Below are 24,412 nucleotides of genomic sequence, written 5' to 3' on the forward strand. Positions count from 1 at the left end.
TAACATGTCCACATCCATGTCCATTGGACTGTCAAAATGACCATGTTTCCAGTGTTTGTATTTATTGTTCCTGTAAGAAAGCACAGACTCACTTTGCTTCTCCATGTCTTGGTGCAGGAGAAGAGACTCAAAAATGTCAATACATTTTTTTCATAAAAATGAATGCAAATCTCAGGTAAACAATAATAGATATGTGGCATGGGCCTGTGTGGATGTTCATAGGGGGTTTGAGTGTCCCCTTGTGATATAATGTTGAATTGCAGTGGGCAGTTTCTATGAAAGGATGACCAGCTAACAAGTCCTGTATTCAACATTTAAAACTATGTAATATTTATGTCCTATTTGTTGTGGAAACATTTTGGGAATGATGTAGGTTTTTTCTAAGCTGTGAATATTGAATTTTCAGTTGGTATTTTACTATTAGCAGTAGAACAGCAGTTTCACCATGCAAAGGTTGGAAAGGGCTCCTCAGATACAGCACTGTTTCCTATCTGAGTGCTGGGTAACTGCTGACTCACTCTCTGCTGTAGTTTTCCATTTAGTACAGAATTTCCAACATGGAAGTGGGTCAGTGGTTCAGGGTTGGAATATGAGAGACCCCCAGTGTCCTCTCACTGTTTCAGCCGATGACAGGACTCACCTGTAGTCATGGTAACTCTGAAGAGTGCCAGGCAATGTACAGTCCATGGCAAATACTCTGCCCTCTTGAGGTACATGGTGGTATTACATGTCAGTCCTGGTGGGCCAAACTGTATTCCCTGAACAGTAAGTCACTATTCTTTGGTCTGGGGTTAAATATATGCTAAGACCCCTGCTCTCTTTTGCTCAGATGATGTTGTTGTGTCTGTAGCTGTCTGACTGTATATAAGCTCTTGATGTTCCTTCGGAACGTATCCGTCCCGTGTAAGCATGTGAATTTTTACACTGGAGTAACAGACTCGGTAAGTGTGTGTGTGCGCGTGTGTGTGTGAGAGTGTGTTTGCATGCATAAGTGTAAATGCTTGTGTGTACTGTATGTATATATAATTATGCATTCATGGCAGTCTCTTATATACATGTAGTAGTTTTAATTTAAGGCAAATTGTTTTTGTCCCCAGAATTGAATTCTTTGTTTGAAATTGACATATTTTAATTTTTATACAAGAATCAAGATGGCTCTCTGGATAAATTTAAATTCTCAGAACAAAAGTGATATATACTTGCTGTTTTTTACTTTTTATGAGATGGATAATATATCTAACTAAAATGTATTTCTTCTGTTCAACCGAATTGGTGTGGTGGATGTGTGCTTTATTTAGGGAGTAAATGGTGATATTTGGGGTGTACATTTCTGGTGGAGTCCCAGCTCTACACCTGAATAATACTTTCTCTTTCTTTAGAGAGAAATTGTCCTTTCTGTTGATTTTCTAAAGCCAGTGCATATACATATACACTCAAAAGTTTAATGACAATGCAAATCTTTATGTTTGCTGTAGACAGTGTTGCTACTCTGATTTTGAAATTTAGCATTTCCATTTATTTGTAGATTCATTGTAAAATTAAAATGTTTTACATTATAATTAGAAATTAAACGCTGTTCTGTTTTCTTCCTTTAGACTTAAAGTTTTCATAAGAATTGAAGTCTCAAAGGAAACCTGTTGAATAAATATAGTCATTTTGGTCAGAGAATGGATGTACTGTATGAAGTTTTCTTCTGCAGTAATGATTGCTTGCAGACCATTAGAGAGAGTGCAACAGGTTCAGCAATTCCAGAGTATGTCCCCATGCTTTATTTCAGCTGGTAATTAAAAAGTAGTAGTATAATAGTTTGTGTTGGCCTTAACCTTTCTTTCCAGTCCTTTTGAGTTATGGATTCGCAGTAGAGAATGTTGTAATAAAGGACTCTACTAATGGACTGGGCTATTCCAGTGTGTCTTGAGTTCTATTGAGTTTCCTCCATCAAACAGAATCATCTGGGTCTACAAAACTCCTTGTGAGTGTACTTGTACTCTTTATGCATTGTTAGTCCTGCAACAGTTTTAGCCCTGTTGTGAGATGTTATGTACAAGGTGTTGACATACCTACAGAGAAGTGTAGCCATTAATTAATTGTGCATGTGCCTGCATGCGTGCATGTTTTTTCTTGCAGAGGATGATGTTGACCTGGAGGCGCTGGTAAATGACATGAACTCGTCCTTTGAGAGTCTGTATTCGGCGTGCAGTGTGCAGTCGGAGTCCGCACCCCTCCTGCAGAACGGTCAAGTGCAGAGGCCAAGTGCAGCGGCCCCGCTGCCACCCACGTCCCCCCGACAGCAAGTCAAACGCTCTCAGCCCATGCACATTCTCGCTGTGAGGTACGGCCCCGCCCGCCAACATCCTCCCTCAACCCTGTACATGTGCTCTCAGTCCCTCCTCTAGCATCCTCATTCTGCTGCATGTAACTTCATATGGACATTGTGCTAATAAATGAACATCGACTACAATGTTAGCAGTGCACCCCCATTGCTTTTTGAGTCCAGAAGGCAGTGAAGAGTGATTATTCTGTCTGAGTGTTCATATTAAATGCACAGCAACTATCTGCCTTTAAAAATGGATTGGTGAAACCGTATAAAAATATATACTTTGGTAACTTACAATTAGAAGCCTGTACTTTAGTATATTTATTTGATTCTGATGCTAATTAGTCCTTAAAAAGTTAGGAAACTTGTTTGTTAATGTTTCTTTTCTCAATAAAAAAATAAAAATAAAAAAAATAAATGTTTTAGAGGGCCTCTGACATCTGACCTGGACATGATCTCTCTTCTGATCTGAAGTCACTCTGACGTGTACTTTTGGTTCCCCCTACAGGAGACTTCAGGAAGAGCAGCAGCAGCTGAGGACATCTTCTCTGCCCGCAATCCCAAACCCGTTCCCAGAGCTGTGCAGCCCAGCCAATTCCCCTGTCCTCAACCCTGGCTCTCTGCCTAAGTGCCAGCCCTCTGACCAGCACGTAAGCACAGACTCTCTCCATTCCCACACCTGTGCCAAGTCTGGGAATGTTGAGATCATCCAAGGTCCTCCTGCAAAGAGTGTTTGTGTGTTCTGTGTATGTCAGTCTGTGTCTGTGATTGCGTCACAGAGTATGTTAGACAGAATGAGATTTCTCTCTTAATGACACCGCTATGCTCTCATCAGAGGTCAGTGTTGAAGTTCAGATTGGGCAGTGCTTAAACCAGATATTATCATAATGGTCATTATGTAATAAGGGGGGGGGGGGGGGGGGGGTAGTGTAGGGGTGTGGAATTTCCGGCACATATTGAGATTTTCCTTGGGAGTTTTCTGCCGGAATTTATTTTTATAATCCTGCACAGGCAGGCACACTATACACTGTACACTCTTAAGTGTACATGTCAGTCCCACGCACACACACACATTTAATGTAGTCTGTGTACAGTATGGTCCATTGTTACACACATGGGCTCATGCCTATCAGTGAACTCCTGAGAATAAATGCCTCTCTCCTCAGGAAGCTTCTTGCTTCTCTCTCTCACTCTCTCTCCTGTGCTGACCCTAGCCCGTGACTGCGTGCCTCCTCATCCCAGCATTCTGTTCTCCTGTCTTCTGAGGCCCAGCTTTCCCACAGACAGACTGCACTTTACCCAGGTTTCTGGAAGATCAGAATGCTATGCCCTGCCCTTCCTGTCCCTGATAAACCTCATCCAAACAGACAGGATTTGCCAGCAGCACAGCAGGGCTTGTCTATAACGTTTAAGGCCTGTGACTGCGTTATTACTATTTCATTGATAAATTTTTACCGCAGAATTTATCATGACATTGCTATAATGTAATATATGATATAAGCGATTTTTACCAATTTGAAAATTTTCCCTCTGACTTCTGTGACAGATACGTGTGTTGAAAGAGTTTTTTCACATTTTCTGTGCCTACCTTATTTAACTGCCAGTCATAGTGATTACCTCATATGAATGGCATGCTATACAAAGTCCTAATATGAGTCTTGTGTAAAGTGATTACTTCACATACTGTACCTGGCATGCAAATTGACTAACTCATAACTGGTGTGCTCAGTGTAATCAGATGACCTGTGCTAAATGATCACCTTATGTGACTGGTGTGCTCAGCGATAACCTTATATGACTGGTAGCAGAAGATTATTGTACAACAACTGGGATCCATTCCTTAGTTCGGCTGAGCGAGAATATTATGACTCTATAATAGGTGAATAATCCTAGCCTATGGATCCCCAAACTCCTAGCATTTTATGCAACTTTGAGAAGTGATCAAACCATCTAAGATTAATAATATATAGGTTCAAACTACAATATAATATTTTGCATTATAAATTAGTTTTTTGGCTGTTAAACTACAATTAATCAATTGGATTATCATTCAGTAACAGAATTACATGGGTATTTCCAATCTGTAACATACAGAAATAATACTTTAAGGTATAAGTGAATTTAATTCCGTATAGCTAATTAATCTGAATGATTCTGTCTGATAGCGGCTGAAAAGGTGTTCCTCGCTTCCTTTTATCATTTCTGGGTCGGTCTGTTCTGGACAAGTAGAAAGCCCTGCATCCAGTGGTTACAATTACCTCCACTTAAGGAGGACATTCTCTTGAACAAATTTCACCTTGGTCACGTGAAAATGGAAGTGGCTGTGTAATCGGATGTAGATAAACCTGACCTTGCAAAGATGAATCTGAGATGAAAGCAGCAGCTGGCCGCTACTGTGACATTCTGTGCTTTTGTCACGCATTCTGTATGATGGAAAGAAGAGCCATTCCTCAAGCCAGTTGAATGCTGCTGATTTTGAGTCAAATTTGGTCACTGTCTTTGAATGTTTCACTGCCAGGAAAAGGAAGTATTAACGTACATATATTCCAGAGGAAGATCATTTTTCAGCATTCTTTGTTCAGATTTTGCATGTAAAAACTTGTTCTGACAAGCATTTATTTGACAAAAGTCGTGCTTTTTATACCCTCAGCAAAGGAATGAGGTTTATTGAGTCTTTGTGTACTCACAAACAGATCCCTGCTGCAATTAGCCTACACGGTGTAAAAATAAATAGTTTTTTGCATGCCGAATATTACGTGTCCCTATGGGTGATTTTTAATTTGGGCGATTACTGCCTGGCCTGATTTGTATGCCAGAAGTTCTGGTTGCTTAGTGTGTTGGGTGCCCCCTAGAGGAGTGAAGGCAGTGGGTTAGGACCAGAAGGTAAATGTCACATTTAAAAAGACACTATTGGCCTGACAGTGTTAAGCAGTTATGCCAGAATTAATTCTGGGGGTTTCTCATTGATGCAGAGTCCACATCTCGTCCTCGTCATGCTCTCGCTATGCAAACCATCAGGCCATAAAGATGTGTGTGAGTGTGTGTGCGTGTTTGTGTGTGTGTGTGTGTGTGTGTGTGTGTGTGTGTGTGTGTGTGTGTGACACACACATACACACACACACTCATGAATAGGGACAGTTGGCTATGTTTGCTGTAGTCTTCACTTGGATAGGATATTTGCGGTGAGTGTGAGGGCAGGGCTGTGTGTCTGTTCTCCATGGCGCTGTTTCATCTGGCTGGGATCTGCTGCAGACAGGACAGGAGTGCAGCCCACTTCCTCCTGGCTGATACTGAGGAATTTCTGATCTTCAGTTTAGTCTCTGACCCAAATCTTTATGTATCCACTGCTAAGGGTAGGCTTTCCTCTATCATTTATTGTATAATGTTTTATGCAATTTTTTCTTGTACAACCCATGCAGCTGGGGCTTAATTGTGCTGACTGTTATATACGATATGCGTGCATGTGTGCGTCTGTGTCCACGCGTGTGCGTCTGTGTCCACGCGTGTGCATCTGTGTCCACGCGTGTGCGTCTGTGTCCACGCGTGTGCGTCTGTGTCCACGCGTGTGCGTCTGTGTCCACGCGTGTGCGTCTGTGTCCACGCGTGTGCGTCTGTGTCCGCGCGTGTGCGTCTGTGTCCGCGCGTGTGCGTCTGTGTCCGCGCGTGTGCGTCTGTGTCCACGCGTGTGCGTCTGTGTCCACGCGTGTGCGTCTGTGTCCACGCGTGTGCGTCTGTGTCCACGCATGTGCGTCTGTGTCCGCGCGTGTGCGTCTGTGTCCGCGCGTGTGCGTCTGTGTATATGTAAGCTGTGTTTGCACAGCATTGTAAAGCGGAGATACTGCTTTTTGACTCTTCACACCCTACAAAAATGGTTCTAAATGAAGAAAAGATTTTTGTGTTCTCTCTCTCTCTGTCAGTGTGTGAGCGAGTGAGCCCTCCTGTTAATCATCCTCCTCACCTACTGAGTTTCCCCTCCACCTCCAGAAAGCCCTGTCCTCCATAGTAGAGCTCTCTCAGGCAAATCTCACTAATTCATCATCTATCACGAATCCATGACTCCATGAAATTCATCCACATGAGGATTCAAATTGGGCAGGGGGGGAGCTTTATCTTTAGAATGAAAAAATGTGTTGTGCAAAAGCAGCCACTCAAGTATGACTTGGCTGTTTTCTCCAGTCCAAAGGTCACAAAGGATATAAATATCAAAGTGAGCTTTTTCTTTGACCAGGTACCATATATAATCATATCAGTCACATAAAAAATAGTCTGTCTCCTATTAGTGCTAGTTCAGTAGTTGCATACTTTGCAGCATATCGATTGACTGATGAAGTGATTCATGTACTGTATGATTAAAGTACTTGTTTCAGAATGAAGGGTAATAACTACAGTATTATACTGTAAATGTGAGTTTTTTAGTCTCCAGTTTTTTAGTCTCCTCTGCTGACAGACTGTCCATCTGTCCAGGTAATTTTAGTCTGTGCTATGGCTGCATGTAGGTCACTGAAACTGTATGATGTACTCTGTGCCGATGAGCCCAGGCAAGCCCCTGCTTCCAGGAAGGAAAGTAGGACAGCTGATTTTCTCATGAGAGAGAGAGAGGACCAGCTAGAAGTGCAGTATGACTTCCTGGCAGAAACGTTCTGATATTCTTTCCAGTTTTCTTCCTTTTTTTTTTAACGAGTTGCACTTTTGGAACAGGAAAATGGCAAGCAGCTTGATTCAGAGGGCAGTGATTATGCATGGGTTATGCATTTTTGGCTCCCGGCATTGTGGGAACTGTAAATCCCAGTGTACTCTCTTAAATTTGAAGCGGAGTCCCTGACATTGGCTTTTACAGTTTGGCCCTGCTTCCTCATTAAAAAGATGTGATTCAGTCCTGCTAGTATTGGCTGTCTGACAAGTTTCCTCGAACTTCACTGTTCCATTTTTTGTTTCATCATCTTTAGCCAGTGTGTAGTGCTTATTAATCTTGTACCAGAACCGTTACCAAACACAGGAAGATGAGGTCAGGAAAAGAGACTGTTTCATGTGCATAGGTATGTGTGTGTGTGTGTGTGTGTGTGCATATGTACATACACTCAAAAATACATCTACATGTGTATGAGACTGCAGTTGAGAAATGAGAGCAGGATTACCGCATGACGTGGTCCGTGTTCCATGTGATATCCATGTGCCGGCCAACATGAACACGGCAAAGATGGGCTGCTGGGCTCCTGCAAATGGTGCAGTGTGGTGCTGCTTTGGCTGTTTTTATTGTTTCACCAAAATGTAATTATCTCGACCTTTGTTTGTGCTCAGTGGAGCTAAGTGGTTCTGTTCTACCCCCGCCGGGTTGTACAGAACCGCGTTTGGGGAAATACTGGGCTGCACCCCCTTTGATCTCTGTTGGAGAGAACTTGGCAATTGAAAAGTGCTTTGTCCCTCCTTGCCTGTGTGTGGTAGGGAACTGCTGGGCATGAGGACTCTATCCCAGGAATAGATGTAAGAAGAGCCTGATTAGCTCCTAGATCTATAAGTGGATGTTTCTGGGGCATGGGTAACTCACTGATGGTTTGGATGGTGAATGGTTGTGTTTATGAAATTTGTTTTTTGGTTTTTTGTTGGATTTAGGAAATAGCTGTTGGAATTTATGTTTTATTTGTTTTATTTCTTTATTGTATTTGTGGATTTTAGCCATATTTTATGGATTTTAAGTACTCTTTTGCCAATTCACTTTTAAGATCAAGGTATGGATTGCAACGTTAAAGGATCCGCTGTCACTGATTTTGCTGATGAAGTATGTCGGAGACACTGACATGACTGTTAGTGTGACATCACTGATGTAAGGGTCAGTATGGATGGTCCTAGAATTAGAATATCAAGCAAAAGATTGGTAATATTTTTGTGGCCCTAATGAAAACTGATGATGGTCTTTTGAATGAGTGTTAAAAAGCCAACTAATCAGAATATTGCCTGTTCAAATCCCCAGGACTGCTGTTTTATTAGAAGTCACTTAACCTGAATGCCTGCAGTAAATACAATATTCAGCTGTGCAAATGTAAAGTGTAAGCTATAAATCACCTCCAAATAAGTATGTTTGCTAGGCAAATAAATCAAAATATTATTTGAAGGAAAGTGTGTGAAGTGTTTCTGATGTGATGCATCATGGATTTGCTTGGCTCCTAATTCATGTCCCCATTCTCGCCTCTGTCTCACTCTCAAAATGTCGCCTTGGGGACAGCGTATTGTGAAATGCTGTTAAACTATCCGACCTTGAGAAATGCGTCAGTTTTTCACTTATTGGGAAATATGTCCTTATCAAAACACGTCCTTTTGTCAACAAGCATTGCATTTTCCTTTGTTCCCTCAGCTGGAATGCACAGAAAAAAAATTAAAGCTCGAAAAGGTCATGAGAATTGCTTTAGTCAAACACACACGTGGTGTCTGGGAACACTGTGCTGCTACTGTCATGTCTTTTTAGGGATGCACCGATACATTGGCTGGTACCGATAGCCAATATTGCGCAGTCTGCTGATACTGATACCGATATTTTGTTAAATGTGCCTTTATGAATTTTAGGTTAGCCTTTGTGCTCACAAATTATATTCAGAGAAATATAATTTCAATTCAGGTACACAATTTCCAAGTTATGCTGCGATGTCATTTATTTAGAGCATCTTCCAAATGACTGACGATCAGTTTGAATACATAAATTAAAAAAATTATTACAATGGGGCAAAAAACGCAAGTAAAAAAATAGTAAAACCTTGCACTATAACACATTCTTAACATTCCCTTTAAGTTCCGCTCATCAGATTGAGACTTCGTTTCATCATCTTTTATCAAGTAGGCAGATTTTTTTCACAAGCAGGTCTGCTTTCTTACAGCTCAGTTGATTCCCTTTTTTCATCTATCACCTGATTCAGCACTAAACAGTCTCACTATCTGTGTTGACGCATGCAACATTAGTGAACAACCGAGAAAGGCTGATCATCCAATGCAGTGAATCCCATTCATTTCTGGGTGATGGTTTGAGCTTTCGCACGGCCATGTTTAAATTTTCTTGCATTCTCAAGTGCTTGATCCTCTGAGGTGCTTGCCTGAAATTGAGCTTTTTTAGCCTAACTTTTAGCTTGAGAAACTCATGTGCCTTTGAATGTCATGGTGAGAAATCTTTCAGGCGAGAAATGAAGTTTGTACTGTTGATATTTTTAATGGCGACACCTTGTAAAACTCTTAAGGAACACAACTTGAAAATGGTCCAAACCACCGCCATTTTCTTAGCCCATGCAAACTTGTAGTGTCTGTCGTAAGTATGCTTGGTGCGTAAGTACATCAGCAGATTAATTTGGTTATGTGAGTCTGCTGTTGAAGGAAAAGTAAATCATTGGTGTTACCAATTGACAATTTCAAACCATTAGCCAAAGTTTTGCTACCATCTGCCGATACTGATATTTGGTCGATATATCAGTGCATCCCTAATTATTTTTTCACCATTCCTTCTCATTCTCCAGCTTCAGGTTCAGCTCTTGTGGAATATTCTGGGTTGTCTCAACACATTCAGGTGTGCCTAGAGTTCTATGCTCCCCATTCGCTACAACTTGAGCCTTACTGGGCCTTTTATGAAAAGAGTGATCCCTTCACTGTGAATGCCTCCCATCTTCCACGACCCTCACAAAAGCAGCAGAGATCTACGAAAGAGAAAGTTTCCCTTCACACATATGTGAATCCCCCCATCTTCTGTCATTGAGCCAAACCACAGCATCCCATCAGCTGAGCTCATCAGGTGTGCTGATTGGATGAAAATGACCTAATGTCTCGGAAGCCTGCCCCTCGCCTCTGTGTCATGGATAAGCATCCTTTCCGAGTCAGGCCAATAAAGCCTTTCAGCTGGGCTGGAAGCTGCAGGTAACAAATCCCAATATACTTCAAAAACAAGAGGGAAGAAAAGGTCTGAACTGAAAGCTTTCGCATTCCTCATGTCATGCAGTTCATTCTTTTTTTTAAATAAACCTCTCCGCATTTCAAGTGTACCCCTGGCTACAGTCTCACTCATTTGGTGACGGGCTTCAGGTGCAGGTCTTGAGTGCTTATGTGTTTTGGCGGGAAATACTTCCAGGCCATTGCTGACATAAAAGCATTGTGTCACTGGTTCCTGTCTTTAAGTCTGGCTTCTCGGACTCTAGAGTTATGTTGGTACTGATTCAAACTGCATCATTACTCTATGCAATTATACGAATGTTCATATGCTTGTTATATTTATAAATTCACATAATAATATTATTTCTGTCACATCAATATCACAGTTATTTGGGCCTCTCTTTTGATCTTTTAACGGAGCACAAAGCATATGCTGAACCAAGTGAAGAAGAAAATCTGTCTTGAAATATGCTTCATGGCATCACATGCAGTGCAGACTATTAATATAAATTGCAGTATTAATGAGATCTGACAGTCTTGATTGACATTTTAAGTCTTTGCTTCTGTACCATTTTGTGTCCTAACGAACATACAGTTTTGGCCTTGAGAGTGTTTTCATGTAGTGTGGACTACACTCTGTTAACGCTCTATAAAATGTGTAATTGCTTAACAAAATGCTTGCAGGTAACTTGAAAAGATTTCAATTTGAAGATTTTGTTTTGAAAATGTATTTAGTAATAGTTTGTAAGTATATGGTATTTCATCTTTGAAATATGAGATTGAGACAGCAGTTGTAGTTCAGGGGACCACCCCCTGGTCATTCAACTAATAGGTCATAGGTCAGCTTCGGGATCTAACCAGTTAAATTGGCACCACATGTTGTGTTTGATAGCCCATGACTCGTAAACAGGTTTACATGATTAATGTGGAAACATCAATGGGCACATAAAAGGGGTTGCTATAACAGTTAATTGGCTACATCCTACTTCTTTTTTACAAGCTATTTTACATGTAACCACTACCGATTTAACAACTAGGCCTAAAAAGTTTGTGTTGGAATCCGATTTTTACAATAACCAAAGTGATATTGAATTTAGGAATTGTATTATAGCACACACTCACATAGAAAGCTCAGCTTAAGGTAGGTGACTGTGTTGGGCCATTACCCTGTAAGTGTCAAAGTAGTACCTATGTTAGCTCCATGTTGGAGTACTGGCCTGTGTTAGTTCCTCATTAGAGAAGAAGCCAAGTTAGCTCAGGGATGGAATACTATGCTCCATGTGCTTCATTTTGAAGTAGTGGCATGCGTTTTCTCCATGTTGGAGTGGTCGTCCATGTTCACTCCATGTTGGAGTGGTCGTCCATGTTCACTCCATGTTGTAGTTGTTGTCCATGCTACAGTAGCTCCATGTTGTAGTTATAATTCATGTTAGCTCCATGTTAGAATGGTGGCCTGTGTTGGCTGTGTGTTGGAGTTGCAGCCCGTTTACTCAGAGTTTCGGCCTGGGTGGATTCCATTAATCAGAGTGTCAGTGCTGTTTGCCGCCTGCTCCTCAGCTCTGGAGACCTTAAAGCTGAGTCATGAGGAAGGCTGAGGGAGGAGAGGGGGTGTGAACAGGAAGTGGGGCGCGATCAGGGAGCGCTGTCGGGGGGCACCGTTAACCTTGTTACTGTACACCCCTCCCCCTCACTTTTCTCCTCTGCTTTTGGGTATTTTTAATAGACCCAGGGGTAATGGCTGTGTATGGCCCCTGAACGGCTAGTGGTCATGTTTAAACTCTCAGACATTTGAGGCAGCAGCTGCTAAACCCATTTCAGCAGACAAACCTGAAATACGCATTCATTTCTACTGCCATACTTTTTGTAAAACGGCACATAAATATGGAATAATCTTATGCTATAATATGTTAATATGTTTTGTTTTATTGAATTATCTTGCTGTTTTTGACCTACATTTTTGTATAGATACCACATTGCAGTCAGGTACGGCATACAACAAATTCAGACTTTTTGAAATGATTCCTGAAATATTTCCTATTAATTACGGGCTCTAGCCTAGATCTGAATTAAGCTTAACTGCTGTTCTGCACCTTAAGAGCCGAGTGTAATCAAGTGTGCATGTTGTTGGTCTGTCCTATAAGGATGCCACCCTTGGCTCAGGCAGTTTCGGGCACTCGGATTGGTTTGAACTATTAGACATTACCATTAAAAATAGAAAGAGTTCTGTGCTCTCAAGGAATTTGATCCTTTAGACCCTGAATGAGGCAGATTTTGCTGTGTTAATGGTAATGCAGTGCCGGACTTTTCCCTGCATTTCCTGGATGGGTCGTAAAGTGTAATAGCCATTCATGCGCGCACACATGCAGGCTCTCACACTCTCACTGTCTCCTTTTCTCTTGCTCTTAAGATATTTCAGATTTATCCACATTCGAGCCTTTGTGCTTTTACACGCATTTGTGTTTGGTTGCGTGCACGCGTGAGTGTGTGGGTTCCCGTGCTTTTTTTATTTTATTTTATTTTTTGCATCTTTCCTTTGTTGAAGAGATTTTGATAAAGGCAAGGGGATAGTGTAGCTGGAAACACGGTTGTGTGCAGGTAGTTTAAACGGCAGATGGTGTGTTCCTATTCCAGGAATGTATGGGGAGTAGTGGGTGGGGGGATGTGGGTGGGTCTGGCTCCTCGTGAGTCTGTTACAGGTTCGGAGGGGGTTTCTAGGTTTTTTTTGTTTGCAGTGGGAGAATTTTGGCTCGGAACGGGCGGGGGCAGGGGACAAGCCCCCCAGGTCTGTTTCCCGTATTCTGTAATGAGCACTGGCCAGTTGTCAGAGCATTTTGGCTGCCAAGTTCAAAGCTGAACTCGGGGGTGGGGATGAGGTGGTCGAAAAAGAAACAAGTCCTCACTTGAAACTACTTTAAGACATCAATAAAATTGGGGTGGGGTTACGGAAAGCTAGGGAGCTTTTTTCGCTTTAAATTTTTAAAATTATCTGCTAAAGTAAATATATCTGTTGTAGAAAGTAAATGAAACTATGTTTCTGTCAGTGAAAGTTGGACGTGCCTGTGTGTGTATGTGCGCGTGCACATGTGTGTGGGGGGGTGAGTGAGTGAGTGTGGGAGTGAGTGAGTGAGTGAGCGTCTCTCGGCCAATGTGGGAAATGATTACATCAGCGGGAGTGAGCCATGTGATTGGTCAGGGAGGTGTGGTTTCATTCAGCACCTAAAAGCCTGCTGGTAGTCCTTTGTGAGGGGCTCTGGGTTAAGTTGTTGGCCAGGCTATAGCAGTGGCCTGTGTCCTCTCTCTTGTGTGTAAAGCAAGACAGAGGGAAATTATGTGAGAGGTACACTACACCAACACCGTGGAGCTGTACTGGGATCAGTGTTTCGGCAGTCAGTAGTGAAGAGCAGTGGGAAAACGCTCTCTCTCTCTCTCGCTGCCTTTTTTTCCTCTCTGTCTGTCTGTCTCTCTTTGGAGAAACTCACTGTGAAAATGCCATCCTGTTCTCCCGACTGCTGCCTATTGCGGGCTGTAGAGGTAAGCTTTTTCCACATTTCAAATTTCTTTGCCTTTTGCATAAAGATACTTTTATATTTTAAAACTTCCTTCTGAATTGGAGAGAGAGAGAGAGAGAGGAAAGAGAGAGTGAGTGAGAGAGAGAGAGAGAGAGAGGAAGAGAGAGTGTGAGAGAGAGAGAGAGAGAGAGAGAGAGAGAGAGAGAGACTCGGAGCAGAGGAAATGAGTGCGCCACTCAGAGGGGGGTGAAATAGGGCTTTCTGGAACGCTGTGCTTCTTTCTGTTTATTTTTCATTAAGGGGGCTATTTGCCATGCCTGGTTTTATCAGGGCTGGGATTGTTTAGAAGCAGGACAGGAACAGGTGGTCTTCGATCCCGGTTTCAGACGTTGCCTTTACTGTCTGAACAGGAAACAGGACTCTGATGAGAGCCACGGGTCTAAAATCAGGGCTTTATTCAAGGGATCGCAGTGCTTTTCAGTTGGAGAAGTGACTGTGATGGGGGATGGGGGGTGGAGAAAAAAAGCTGAAGGGAATAACGTCCTGTAAGGAATGTGGATATTTCAGCAGCACAGACCAGCTCCACTGCTCCAACATTGTGCTCGATTCTTCGAATGATCGAATATGTCCTGTGTACGTTCCTATTATTGTGTGTTCAGTCTACACACATATCTAATCTTATCCATAGTCCCAGAATGAGTATAGTGTTCTGCACATGTCCTGTGTACGTACTGCTGTCCAAGTTTAACATATGATCTGTGTATGTATCTCTTGGGTGTGTATCTGCCTGTGTTCTGTGTCTGATTTGTCTTTTAGGTAGAAGCCAGGCACTGACTCTTCATTTTTGTCCATTTTAGATCATTAAAGTTTTCAGCGAAGACGGCACACGGAAAGTAGTGGAGATCCCAGCAGACATGACGGCTCGAGACCTCTGCCAGCTGCTGGTGTACAAAAGCCACTGCCTGAATGACAGCAGCTGGGCATTGGTGGAGCATCATCCGGTCCTGGGGCTAGGTAAGGGCCCGCCAGGTCTGCTGTGGGTGGCGTGGCCTCTGTGTGCGCTTGGGGAAGGGGGCGGATGTGTCTGGTGGGCGGAGGAGAGGCGGGGCCTTGAGCGTCTGTGGAGCGGGTGTCGTGGTGGGGAAAATGGGGGGCATTTGGAGGGCCATTTTAAAACAAAACTACAGTCAAATTTTTACTTGCAGTGGCAGTTTATACAGCTAGATATTTTACTGAAAATTCAGATTAAGGTTACGTTGGCAGTGCCCCAAGTCAAATGTAAACCTTAGCATTACCAGCCCAGTTTCCAAGCCAATATGCTGTGGCCTCCAGAATTGTTGCCACCCTCAATTAATATAAAAGAATATCCTGAATAACATTCACTTAATTTTATATGAAATGTTTTATATGCTCAGAAATATGAGAAAATTATGTAGTTTTATTGTGATACCATTGCTCAGAGGGAATTTTTTGTTTGACACAAAATTATTTTTATTCTGAAAAAAATTGTCACAATTATTGATTTTAGTACTTTGTGCACTCTCTCTTTGCCACAATAACCACATGGAGTCTTATAATGACCGATGAAGCGCGAGAACACATAAAGGGATCAGAGACTGTTCCTCCGTATAAAATCTCACCAGGTCCTTCAGTCCTTGGTCTTCGCTTGTGGACTGTCCTCTTCTGCTCTCAGTGTTTTCAATGGGTATTAGGACAGGGGACTGGGATGGCCACTGCAAAAGCAAGATTCTGTGATCAGTGAACCATTTTTGTTAGTATTTGGTGGTATGTTTTAGATCTTTGTCCTACTGAAAGATCCACGTTTGACCCAGTTTTAGCCTCCTGGCAGAAGCAGCTAGATTTTGAACTAAACTCTCCTTGTATTTCATGGAGTCCATGATGGCATACATTTAAATGCTAAAGTACACAGTGACATAATTTGTTGTTTTGGCTCTGTACACATTGGATTTGAAATTTAAAAGGTATGTGCATCCATATCGGGTGATCTGTGTAGGAAACAGAGCCCTTTTTGCGCATATTTCATTTCAGATCTAATGTGCTGGAGTACAGAGCCGAAACAACAAAAATTATGTCGTTGTCCAAATACTTATGGACTGCACTGTTTGTATGTGTATTAGGCCACCTGTAGTTTTTTTATTTTAAACTTTAGGTAGAGAAGAATTCATTTAATATATGTAATGTATTGAATAACCAAAGTACAAACATTGTTTTTCAATTTCTACCTACATTAACACGAAAAGATGACTTAATTGCTTAAAAATAATCTTAGATACGACTATCCTTGAAATAGCCTCCTTTGGCTTTAATTACAATTAAATTCATTATTGGAAGTTTATCCAACCATTTTGCAAAGTGGGTGGTGGAGGAGTGGGAGGGAGGTGAATGGGTAATTAAATGGAATGAAATCTTATCTACCAGGCAGCCTAACACCTTTAGCCTGTAGTGAAAGTAAAATATGCAAGAAATATGGCAAAGAAAGGTGTATGTATGGAGAAGTTAGGGTTAGCTCATTTGAGCCTAATGCCTGCTTCTTTGGTGCCTATTTTATTTGCGCTACAGGCCAATGGTATTAGGCTACCTGTGGTTTAAAAAAGGTCGATAAGATTTCACTCAATTTAACTACCCCTCCACCTCCCTCCCACCCCCATTTGCAAAATTATTGGCTAGACTTTCAATAATTTGTTTAATTGTAATTAAAGACAAAGGAGGTTATTTTGAGGAAAGTTATGTCTAAGATTAAAAGTAAAACTTTGTGTTATTATAGATAGAAATGAAATTAAAAAAAATAATTTGTCTGTTATTCAAGAAATGCACACATTAACTGAATTAATCTCTACCTATAGTTTTTTTTGTAATACCACAGGTGGCCTAAAACTTTTGGCATGTTTTGTATGTACATATTCTTTGTCATATTTTTTAGTGGGTTATTGTACAAACGATAGACTTACTAATGTTTGTACTTCAGTAGATGATCTATAGGTCTAGCTAACATCCATGTAAAAACATTGTGTTTGCAAGGTAACTACACAGGCATGAAATTGAAGCCCAGTTCGTACCCAAGACCTTGAGACCCGATCCAACCAAGCCTGACTGGTACTGCCAAATTTGAAAACCGAACCTGACCCAGAAAATCGCTCACAGACCCAGTTTTACAATGCTTTGCTTGGCTGCTATGCCCTTGAGTTATAGCAATAGTTATACTGCAGTTGGCTATATTTCATTTCCACATGTGATAGTAAACAGTAGCTACACAGTTTACCCAGGCACGCCTTCAACAGAGCAGTGTGATAAACCAGGCTAATAAACCATTTGTCTTACCAGTTAGTAGCAATTAAGCACTGCACACATCCAGTTTTTGTCAGCTTTTTTACCTGACCTGTATGTTTCACATATCTCACTAGTGTCTTCACTGCCAGCAACGTTTCTCTAAGTTTGGTGGGATCAGTCTTCTTGCTATCATAGGTCACAATAGCATTGCAAGCCCAACACTATATGTGACCAGTGAGCTTTTTATCTGTTGTCACAACAAGCTTGCTATTTCCACAGTGAAGCTGTTCCCAACTTATTTGGAATTTGGAGGTTCTCTCTTTACAAATTTTTTTTTATTAATTTCTTCCACTGCAAATTTAGAGGCTCATTGACAGACTAGAAAGAGTGCATATGATTAAAATGAGTTAAAATAAGTTTTATCTTCTTAAAAGCACATTTAAAACATAAAATAGTGAATTTCCAAGACACGAAAAGAAAGCAAACGCGGCCCGAGCCCAAAGTTGTATGTGGAAAAAAACGAGCTGAAACCAGCCAAAAACCAGACACTTTATCGGGTCCCGTCAGGCTTGGGTCGGACTGCGGTCTGCGGTAACACAAAGCATTTCATTGGCAGCTAACAACTGCCTATTTGCTATATTGTTTACTTTGCATTTGACAAGTAAACTATGATTTGATGTGATCGCACAGCTAACTAGGTAATTGACTAGATACAGTATGTCATCTGATGTTACTAATAGGCAGAATTATAACTTACCCCCCCCCCGGCCATTTAGGATAATGTGTAAATTGTGCAAGTTCCCCAACAGCACCTCCAGAAGAAGATAAGTGTACTGATGTACAGTAGCTATTGTAAATGTCCAGTGGGAAGAATTATTGATTGTGCTGGACAATTATTGATTGTGGAGCTGGAGCATTTGAGCAAGGAAAAAACAGAAACATTGTGGTTATTTTTGTCCGAAAGCCAAAAGCTCAGTGCTGTATAGGTATGGGCCATGCCCCGCTAATCCAGAACTGGGCAGTCGGCATAACTGCATTCATGCATACGCATCAGCATCTGCTAAATAGTCGATGTATTTTGCGGGTTTTTAAAATGATTCATGAAATGTAGATCTTTCTGTATGTTCTGGCTGGCAAAAAAATTATGTTAATAAATAGAATGAATGTTTATAGCTAGCTTACCTTTTAAAATGTGCATTTCACTTAGGAACTTTATTGCATTACATTACATTACAGGCATTTAGCAGACGCTCTTATCCAGAGCGACTTACACAACTTTTTACATTGCCACCCCAAATGTCCTCCACTGGACTAGGCACTGCAGGCATAAAGCAATGATTGGCTGCAAGACATGATGATGCAGCTAATGCAAATATTTGCACATCTGAATGATTAAATCAGCATCAAAATGTCTTACGCATAAGTATACAGTCAGAAGGACAGAAGGCCATATAGACATATTTTTTGTAGGAAAACTTTGTCACTGTGCATTTTGTTGGCTTTCCCGCTATGATGTTATTGCATAATGTAATGTCACATGGCCATTTTTAGCCACAAATCAAACTGTTCCTAGCAACTTTCTACAAACATTATTTGGTAACGCTGGACATAACTCCCATTGTCCTCAGGTTTGTTTAGAACAATGTTGATTATTCAAAACTTTGAGAAGCTAGCCTGATATATAAAGTTAGCATTTTGTCTCCCCTTGTTAATTCTATGGGCAGTTCATCATCAGAATTTTGAGGTCTCATTCAAATTTAACAAAATCTACAGCCATGACAGTGTAGAAGGCACACATCTCCAAAGGACCAACAGAATGAGGGTCTTTTGTCAGGATCTGTGGAGTTTAAATTGATTTATGTTTGTGCACTTTTAGCGGGTGTTCACAACATAGTGGGGTAATGTAGCTATATCAAATTCAATATTTGGTGAGACCATGGTGATTGTAGTCCACCTTTGAAATGTCATTGGTTTTTAAACGCTGTAGATATTGAGGTTCAAAAGTCACTGTTTTGTATTGGAGAGCTGATCAGCACAAGCATGCTAAGCACAGTCATGCTTAGGGTAATAAAGATGTAGATACTATGTGTGTGTGTGTGTGTGTGTGTGTGCGCGCGCGTGCATGTGTGCACTGTAGGTTCTGTCCCTAGCTTTCTGGCTTTTCTCTCTCCACCACAGAGAGGTGTCTTGAAGACCACGAGATGGTGGCACACGTTCAGGCAGGGATGACAAGCGAAAGCAGGTTTCTCTTCAGGAAGAACTACGCCAAATATGAATTCTTCACAAATCCCTTGGTGAGTTTTCTCCGTGTGTGTTTCCTAAAATGTCCATGCCTGTCCAAGGAAATGAGCAGTTGCTTCATTTGTGTGTGCACAAGTGTAAGCAATTTGGTCGAGAAATTTCATGCATTTTTGTCACTTCGTGTGCCTCCTGCTGGTTTCCACCAAATTTGGACCTCTGGTTGTGTATTCAGAGTGGCAACAGTTTTGTTCTGAAGGTAGTGTAACACACTCATTGTCAGAACTGGTTATGAATTTTGAATCTCCTGGCATAAAAAGTATTATATGTCTCAAACCTATGTATGTACAGCTCTGAAGCAGGAATAAAGAATGCTTGTAAAATTAGCCCCTCTTACAAGAAAACATTCTTCAGATGTTAGAAATAAACTGAAAGGCAAATGTAATAATCTGACTATTTTGTGCATACTACGCTAAGTACTAATTCCAGCTCAGCCATTGGTTTGCTCTCGTTATTTGACTTTTTAATAACTGTGGAACATACCAGACAAATTCAGGTAAAGTGTAAATATTTTTAAGAAAAATGTCAGCGCAGCCTATGGAAAGGACAACTTTCTCAAATAGGCAGAAGTGAAAGTGATTCATTGACACAGAGAAGAGGAATGTATAATCAGGTCAAGGGAGGGTGTGATGTGTGAACTGGCAGCTTGTATCTGTTCAATTTTGCACCTAAGAGGATTATAAAAATGCTTAATGTTATGTAACCAGTATTTTAGGAATGACTGCTAAAAAATCATTTAATTTCATATTTGTTGGACAATTTTACACTACATACAGATAGATCTTCTCAGAACCACATATTTTTAATTTCTCCCCTTTTATCTGTTATCTGTTCCTTTCTGATAATATGTATTGGGCCCTATTGTTTTTATTGTGTTATCAGAGAAATGACCGTAATATTTTCTGTTGTGGTTGCTGTCTTGCTAGAAATTGAAAATGTATTGCTTTTGAAATCACAATAACTGTAATATCACAGAGGACAGCAGTGGTTGTGGTTAAGTGACAAGTGCCAGAGAGGACCAGGAGGGTTGCGGTCACGGTAATTAGTCAGAGAGCATCACAGTGTTTAGGGTCATGGTGGCTGTGGTATCAGAGAGGACCATGGTGTTGAGAGATAAGGTCTTGGTGCTGGCTGAGAGAGTGAGCTTAAGCTTCCCTTAATTTCTCTCTAGTCTGGCATTTGTGACAGTCTTGGTGCCGTCACAGGTTTAGGTCTTACCACCGTTTATTAACATTTTAAACCAATATAAAATTGTGACCTTTAATATAATTTTGGTATATGTGGAGACCATTATAGTCCATGTTTCTTGGTAAAGGTGTATCATTGTTCTCTTAACAGACCTTCTTCCCGGAGCAGATGATTGCATGGTGTCAGGAGACTAGCAGCACAATTCCACCTTCACAGCTTCTACAGGTATGATCACACATGCCAGCGCACTGTACCTACAGCTTGCTCCCGCACAATCCTTCACAAAATAACCAAATTGTGCTGGGCCATAATACCTGCTTTCCACTGTACTGCTGGGATCAGAGTGGGCCATAATACTCCACTTGCACTGTGCAGCTGGAACCAGGCTGGGTCATAATAGTCTCTTACCACTGAACAGCTGGCAACAAGTTTGAACAGTTTTTTATTCCTTATTTGTTCAGGACAATATGCTGTCTTGTACAGAGTATTACAGACAGTCAGAGAGCATGAATAGAAGAAGAAGGGATATGTCTATACATTATAGGTGCCTGATTTTGGATGAGAATCATTTAGTGAATAATAAGCAGCTGTATGAGTCTGCAGAAAGCCTGACTGTCAGACTCAGTTTTTGGCCCCCCTGACTATTCTCTCTCAACATGCACCATGGCCTCAGTAATCCAAGAATTTATCTGTGCATCTTCGTAAACATTAGATATTAACATTTAATTTGTAATATCATATCATGATCACACATGATCTCAAAATGGTTCCACGAACATCACGGTGATTTCGGGTTTACTCCAATGGCCTGCACAGTCCCCTGATTTCAATCCAATAGAACACCTTCAAGATGAGGTGGAACAGGAGGTTCACAGCATGAATGTGTGCCTGAAAAATCTGCAATAACTGCATGATGCTATTGAGTCAGCATGGACCAAAATCCCTGAGGAATGTTTTCAGCATCTTGCTGAATCCATGCTGCAAATAATTCAGTCTGTTCTGGAGGCAAAAGGAGGTCCTACCCAGTACAAGAGAGGTGTAACTAATACTGTGATCACTGAGTGTATGTTAAACATTTTATCAGTGTACTGTAAAACCATAAATATACAGAAAAACTTTTTTGTGAAAATAATTCCCTATACAATGTTTCTGGAAGGGCTCTGTTTAGTTTATTTCTAGAGATGGATTCAATTCTTTAGATTCAGTCATAATATATGATGAGCTTACATAATCAAGAATGTGTTACTAGCATATCTTCCTTTTCAGAACTTCTTGAACTCCAGCAGTTGTCCTGAAATTCAGGGCTTCCTTCATGTGAAGGAGATGGGCAGGAAATCCTGGAAGAAGCTGTACGTGTTCTTAAGACGGTCAGGGTTGTACTATTCAACAAAAGGAACATCAAAGGTACAGAGAAAAACTTTGCCTTTTTGATACATTCTTTCTCTTTCTGAATGTATTCCCTGTCAGACGGGTTGTGTTTTATGTTGTATGGAATTTAACAATGTGCACAGCATGTGACCACAGGTGTTTTGCCTCAGAGGCACAGTGGCCTGATGTTCTTGTCTCCTGCTGGAGGTACTCTCCAAGCAGGCCTCTGTGCAGTCTGTCATAGGCATTGGCCCTGGTTTGGTCTTAGCAGTAGCTATTAGCCGTGTTATTTCCTCTGTTTGCTGTAAACAACGTAGCTGCTGACTTGCAGGAGCCCAGACACCTGCAATTGCTCTCAGACCTCGAGGACAGCAACATCTACACCGTCATAACTGGCAGGAAGCTACACAGTGCACCAACTGACTTTGAGTTCTGTATAAAGGTGAGTTTGAGGTGTTCAATTTAAACACCATAGGAGTGGGGAATTAGCTCATCTATTTCCAAGCATTTTAGGGTGTGCAGTACACAGTGCTCTCTCTGGCCTGCTGCTTTGTTGTACATTGAATTTGCCTTTTTGAAGTTTTACTTCAGTGCCGCTGCAGTTACCAAGGCCGCAGTGACACTTCTGAAGTGGAATTTCTCCTTCTGCTCCTCTGTATTCTCCCCTGGAGAACCTGTTACCTATCAGCTGTGACTGAAGAGCCTCTTATTTCCAGCTGAGCCAGATTAAACCCATATGCCTGCGTGGGGCTTTTGTGGTCATCATCAACCCACTTTCAGATGCCAAATTAATCAAAAACAAATTATCCCTTAAAACAGTGCCCCTCCCCTCCTCAAATCCCAAGACCTACCAGCCCATGCTCTGCTGAGGTCCTTATCCCGCAGGATAGGGATCAGCTTCAGTGAGGTCAGGGACTTTGACCTTCCTGCTTCACCCCACCAGCCAAATCCCACAATCCCACAATCCCACAATCCTCCTCAGTGGGTAATTAAGTCACACCCCCTTTTGGGCTGTGGGGAGGAGCCAGGTAGCATTTGGGTGCAAGAAGTCCCACTGTGGTCTGACAGAGCTTTCGGTCATTGCTGAATATGGAACAAGACCAGGTCAAAACCGAGTATATGGCTGGACCTAACACACGTGATCCGGCCGACCAGTGGTGTAACTTCATCACTCAGTCACTCAGTCACTCAGTCAGTCATAGACATTCGCAACCTTTGTTTTTTGACACAAAGGTTGCTTAATTGATGTATTCATTAATTGGTAGTATTCTTATTTAATTTCTCCAGCTTTTATTAAGAAAAGACATCTCATAAATATGCATTTGCAGAGGTGAACAGTGCTCCTAGGCAAGGAGTAATAGTATAGGTTGTGTGGTAAAATTATGGATTGTAAATAGGAGACTTCTGTGTAGCATGTCACTTATGGGCTTTATGGTGTTTATAGAGTACAGGGCTAACCACGGGGGGCAGTGGTAGATTGTATAGTTCCTAGTAATATTAAATCAAAGACATACAGTAGGGAGGGTTTCTGTTTTGGGTCCATACTAAAACATTAGTTCTCACTCAAAAACAGACAACAGGCAGCCCCGCTGAGGTTGAGCATGTCAGATTGCAGAGAAAAGTGGGAAACGTACATGCAGTCTACAGCAGTAAAATTGGCAGCAAAATATTAATACTAACATGCTCATAACACCTACATGTAAGAACATAAAAACCAAAACTACATATTCACAAAGAGCACATGCTGTGCTGAATACCTTGTAAATACAAGGAAAATAAAGGAGCTGAAATTAGAATGGTAAAAGCAGTAAACAATTCAGAATACAGTAAAAGAAAATATGCTTCAACCTGCAGATTTTCCTAAAATATTGTAATAGTGGTTACAATATTCAAATATATTGGAATATAAGAGCTACTGTGTTATTTTTTCAAATCCTACACAGATTGTTTGATTGGTTTGGAATTATTTGGTTGATTTTAATGTTGATTGACAGCCCAATAGAGTGCGGAATGAGGGGAAGGAGTTGCGGATGCTGTGTGCAGAGGACGAGCAGAGCCGGACCTGCTGGATGACCACATTCAGACTTTTCAAGGTATAAGAAGTGACCCAAATCAAGCTCATATTGGGGGAGGACAAATATTTACAGTCTTTTATAAGGGCTCAGTCATTCCCCTCTATAAATAAGTCTTTTGTGTTAAAGAGCCTGCAATCTGTGTTTAGGGGTTATAGCTCCCCCTGTAGGCATGTGTGGTATTACTACTTTAGCAAAATGCTCTTAAGCCAGTTATAAATAAGTGAAAGTTTATGCCCCTGGAGTTCCTGTTTGATTTGTAATTCCTTCCTACAATCCATTGCATTTGTTATGACTGGCCCAAGTCTTAGTGCTTGTCAAATGCCAGGTCACTAATCTTTCAGTATTCATTGTGTGTGAAACGTAATGCCTAAAGCCTTTATAAATCAACTCTGTATTGTTTTTTTTGTTTTTTTGTCTTTTTGTTTTGGCACTGTTGTCAAATAGTATACTCACATTGGCCCCTTGGTATT

The 24,412-nt window shown here is 41.3% G+C and overlaps 1 protein-coding gene across 3 annotated transcripts in view; it reads left to right on the forward strand.

The window, feature by feature from the left end:
- grb10b (growth factor receptor-bound protein 10b) overlaps positions 1-24,412 on the forward strand; it is a 74,608-nt gene that overhangs the window by 44,466 nt on the left and 5,730 nt on the right. For all 3 annotated transcript variants that reach the window (XM_064345206.1, XM_064345216.1, XM_064345225.1), the window contains 8 exons: positions 2,128-2,332; positions 2,826-2,967; positions 14,583-14,739; positions 19,192-19,307; positions 20,650-20,724; positions 21,766-21,903; positions 22,199-22,309; positions 23,862-23,960. In XM_064345206.1, the coding sequence (XP_064201276.1) occupies positions 2,128-2,332; positions 2,826-2,967; positions 14,583-14,739; positions 19,192-19,307; positions 20,650-20,724; positions 21,766-21,903; positions 22,199-22,309; positions 23,862-23,960 (1,043 nt within the window). The remainder of the gene's footprint in view (positions 1-2,127; positions 2,333-2,825; positions 2,968-14,582; positions 14,740-19,191; positions 19,308-20,649; positions 20,725-21,765; positions 21,904-22,198; positions 22,310-23,861; positions 23,961-24,412) is intronic.

The sequence above is a fragment of the Anguilla rostrata genome, chromosome 1, assembly GCF_018555375.3.
Source record: "Anguilla rostrata isolate EN2019 chromosome 1, ASM1855537v3, whole genome shotgun sequence".
Taxonomy (NCBI): domain Eukaryota; kingdom Metazoa; phylum Chordata; class Actinopteri; order Anguilliformes; family Anguillidae; genus Anguilla; species Anguilla rostrata.